This window comes from Ipomoea nil, unplaced genomic scaffold, assembly GCF_001879475.1.
Source record: "Ipomoea nil cultivar Tokyo-kokei standard unplaced genomic scaffold, Asagao_1.1 scaffold0878, whole genome shotgun sequence".
Lineage (NCBI taxonomy): Eukaryota > Viridiplantae > Streptophyta > Magnoliopsida > Solanales > Convolvulaceae > Ipomoea > Ipomoea nil.
The window spans coordinates 414,938-419,057 of NW_017617306.1; the positions used below are offsets into that span (position 1 = coordinate 414,938).

At 37.6% G+C, this 4,120-nt stretch overlaps 1 protein-coding gene across 1 annotated transcript; it reads left to right on the forward strand.

Moving 5' to 3' along the window:
* Positions 1–2,494: 2,494 nt before the first annotated feature.
* LOC109179187 (peroxidase P7-like) lies at positions 2,495–3,780 on the forward strand. Its single transcript, XM_019328748.1, has 3 exons — positions 2,495–2,724; positions 2,854–3,051; positions 3,169–3,780. The coding sequence occupies exons 1-3, from the start codon at positions 2,518–2,520 to the stop codon at positions 3,715–3,717; spliced, it is 954 nt and encodes a 317-aa protein (XP_019184293.1). The 5' UTR covers positions 2,495–2,517; the 3' UTR covers positions 3,718–3,780.
* Positions 3,781–4,120: the final 340 nt, after the last annotated feature.

Below are 4,120 nucleotides of genomic sequence, written 5' to 3' on the forward strand. Positions count from 1 at the left end.
TGCATTTGAGCTAACTTGCAACTACTTTTAATTGCAAAATCCTTCTCTTGTCTTTGAGTCTTTAATGCTAGATTGATCCTTCAAGTATGGACTATCAATGTTATGATTATGATGATGAGCCTTATGAACCTTACCATTTCCCCTACCAACGAAATACCCCACCACCACCCCAACCACATTCTTATTCTTACAATCCCACCATCAAAACCACTATTATACTCTATCACCACAAGAACCATGTTCTCAAAATGCCTACAACAATTCTCATGAGCCTTGCCATTCTCAATCTTATTCTTCAAACCATTTTAAGAACAATGATGACTACTTTGCATAAAGAGGCCAACATAATTCTCAATCCTATAGCTCTCACCCAAATCAAGCCTATTCTTCACATTCTTACACTCAATACCTACCCACACCATATCCTTATGAAGAAAGAAACCCATCATATTCCCACTATCCTTCCCGTTGCGAAGAACTAACAATCTCAATTCATCCAAATGACTATTTTGATCAAGAGTGTGAACACCTTGAGCGGGAAAACCAAAATTCCATAGATGAAGCGAAAAAGGGCACACCTATTCTTGAGGGCATTATAAAAGGAAAATTGGATGAAGAAATCACCCAATCACAAACAAGGATAGAGGAGACCCTTAACCTTATGATGAAAGAGCTTACCAATAACATGGAGATGGAGGCCCAAGCTAACACTTTGAGGAGTGTTGATACACTCCCGGAACCAAAGAGGGCCGAGGATAATCCCATGCTAGATGAAGCGCCGGTGCTTGAAGAAATCCCAATTCACGAAGCGGAAAATCAATGAGGGCTAGAAAATCAAGAACAGAGCGATGAGGACATAGAGGTAGTGTGGGAAGATGAGAAGCAATGTGATGACACTATTTGTGGTAAATGAGAGAAATTGGGATTGTTGAATAGAAAATTAACAAATCATCAATCTCACATAAGAACATACTCAAAACATGTATATGCAAGCATAAATATCTAACACATCCAGTACATATATATTTCCAAGCTTAAGCTACACATTACGTACAATTCTATATTAAGCTATGAATTCAATGGAAAAAAAAAGTTAAGCATGTGGAGATGGTTCAACGTATAGAATGCAGTAACCTCGAGCTGGCCTGGGTGGATTTCACGGGGCAAATGAGATGTAAAGCATGTACATATCTACAATACCAAATCCAAAGAATGACAGGCCCCTAGAATTGTAGTACTCCTGACAATAGTAGAAAGCGAAGCAAGAGCTCATCAATCCGTGAATACCAGATCCATAGAGAGCAGAAACAAAGCCGCCACCAAAGTTGCCGCTCCAGGCCAGAGTTCTCTTCCTCCGCAGAAACCTCGGGGACTGGAAGATCGACGACGACCCACATGTACATTTATACCTTGTAGACATTTCAATAATGGAGGAACCACCTAATACGAAAGAAATATCCGGCAGTGAGGGAGCTAGGCTAAGAGGAAAATGAGGAACATTTCCTTGAGTCGTACTGGAGTTCTTCGCTGCTTTCTTCGTACCGGAGGAAAATGGCCAGGGCTGCTAGGCTAGGAGGAAGAAGAAAGCAATAGAATGAAAAGACACATTTGCCCCTACACTGACGACCAAGAAACAATGTTTTTACAGAAGGACCTTTGGTGGTGCAGGGTATAACGATTGTTGATGGCAAATTATTGTGTGGACCATTGTGTTGAGCATGAATATCAGATACTTTTTAATATATTAAAAGTATATTATTTTTGTACTGAAGTTACATTATTTGTGTACTAAAGGTTCATTATATAAAATAATGTACCCTTAGTATATTAAAATGTACTTTTTATTTATAGTCCACACAATTGTGTGGACCATGGTCCATGCAATAATGATTGTACCATTGATCAGGTGGATCCTAGTAGGACGCATAAATTGTGTATTTTTAGTATTGGAATTTTAAACTTTTAAAATATAAATTGTATTTTTAAGTCATTAAATCTTAATCTCTTAATATTGTATGATTGCAGTATTTGAAAGTAACCTGTGAATACGTACAAAATCAAGTAATCAATTATATATATGTTAACATAATGTGTTAACGTAGGAACATTTGGACCCAGTCCACATAATAATTTGCGATAACACAGATATCTACGTCGTCAATTTAATTATACCAAAAAAGAAAAAAAAAAAAAGTTAGATTGCGAATAAAATAGACCAGTAGCAATACAGCCTTGAACTGGTCACTGAAGCTTAATAAACACAACTTTCATTTATCATTGTGAACTTTCGTTTTCTAATTAACGAGGAAAGTTCTTTTTACTCATGGAAAGAATAATTCTTGCGCTGCTGTTTCCACGACGTGACCTGGTACTGGTGTTCATTTCACGACTTAGTACGTAATTATGTTTTTGTTGTCTCAGTCTTATTTTCAGATCGGCCTATATATAACTCCAGCTTTTCTTATGCTCGCCACACAACCATCGATCACAAATTCAAACACATTATTCAATAAAGAAATGGCGTCTCTTGGGTTTTATATTCATGTTCTGGTCTTTATATCTCTTGGAACCGTAACGTTCTCACATCTCTCTCCTTCCTTCTATGAGTATGCCTGCCCCCAAGCTTTGCCCACGATCAGACGCGTCGTTGAAGATGCTATTATGCAAGAACGAAGAATGGGTGGCTCTTTGTTACGCCTACATTTTCACGATTGCTTTGTCAATGTAATGTTTTGTTTCATTATGTTTATCTATCCATTATTATTAGATTATAAAAACTATTTTGTTTTAGGCCACCATCATAATTCATATCGACATTCTAATAGGCCTCACTCAACTATCATTGTGGTACAGGGTTGTGATGCTTCGATTCTCCTAGACTCTACATCAATTATTGACAGTGAAAAGAACGCAAATGCTAACACTAACAATTCTGCTCGAGGCTTTGAGGTTATTGACAAAATTAAGTCAGAAGTTGACAAAATATGTGGTGGTCCAGTTGTTTCTTGTGCTGACATTTTGGCCCTGGCTGCCCGGGACTCTGTAGTTGCGGTAAACATTCATCAAATCTATCTCTCAACGTGCATGCATTATATTATTAATTACCAAATAAAATAATTATAGCGCATGCATATACATTCTTAATTGAATGGATACTTTTACATGCAGTTAGGAGGACCAATGTGGGAGGTAAAACTAGGAAGGAGGGACTCTACTACGGCTAGCAAAGATGCAGCAAACGATAATCTTCCATCTCCCTCCATGGACTTACCTGAATTGATAGACAATTTCAAAAAGCAAGACTTGGATGTTAAAGACCTGGTTGCACTCTCCGGTGGTCACACCTTGGGATTTGCCCGGTGTCGTACATTTCAAGAGCGCATCTACGATGACGAAGACATTGATCCCGAGTTTGCAAGGCAACGTCAGGCGAATTGCCCTCGGACTGGGGGTGATTCCAACTTGGCTTCTCTTGATCCAACCCCAGCACTTTTCGACACCAAATACTTCAACAACTTGGTCGGAAAGAAAGGTCTATTAGAGTCGGATCAAGCACTTTTTAGTGGTGGTCAAACCGATGATCTCGTCAAGTCTTATAGCAAAAATCTTGGTGTATTTTCACAAGATTTTGCCAATTCTATGATTAAAATGGGAGATATTAAGCCATTGACAGGGGATAAAGGTCAAATTCGACTGAATTGTAGAAGGGTGAATTAAGGAATTGTAGCGCTGCAACTCATTATTTTGTGTATGTGCTTTAATATTACTAATTATATTGTTTTTTTTTTTAAACCATATTGTTTTGTTATTTATTTTTTCTCATTATTTTGTTGAAATATTGATCAAAAGAGTTTATAGATGTAAAATGTATGCATTATTTTCGTGGAAAAATTCTATTGTCTTCTTGTACTATGGGAATAAAGTTCTTATTCGTCCTAGTCTTAATCTATTGACTTCAAAATCTAAAGTTATATAGGGCTCGGGTGCAGTGGAAAAGAAATTATTGTTTTCAAAAGCAATTGTGTAAGCATAGATTACTGAAGCAAAGAAACAATAGAGTCAGGAGCCACAGAGTCCTAGTACATCGAGCTATCCTGAGTAAAGGCAGCTGAAGCTAGAG

What these genes read in the sequence shown, in the direction of transcription:
- LOC109179187 (XM_019328748.1), top strand. Translation starts at nt 2,518, where the DNA reads ATGGCGTCTCTTGGGTTTTATATTCATGTTCTGGTCTTTATATCTCTT. An exon ending in TTCACGATTGCTTTGTCAAT is followed by an intron (nt 2,725 to 2,853) that starts GTAATGTTTTGT and finishes ATTGTGGTACAG; the next exon opens with GGTTGTGATGCTTCGATTCT. An exon ending in CCCGGGACTCTGTAGTTGCG is followed by an intron (nt 3,052 to 3,168) that starts GTAAACATTCAT and finishes TTTTACATGCAG; the next exon opens with TTAGGAGGACCAATGTGGGA.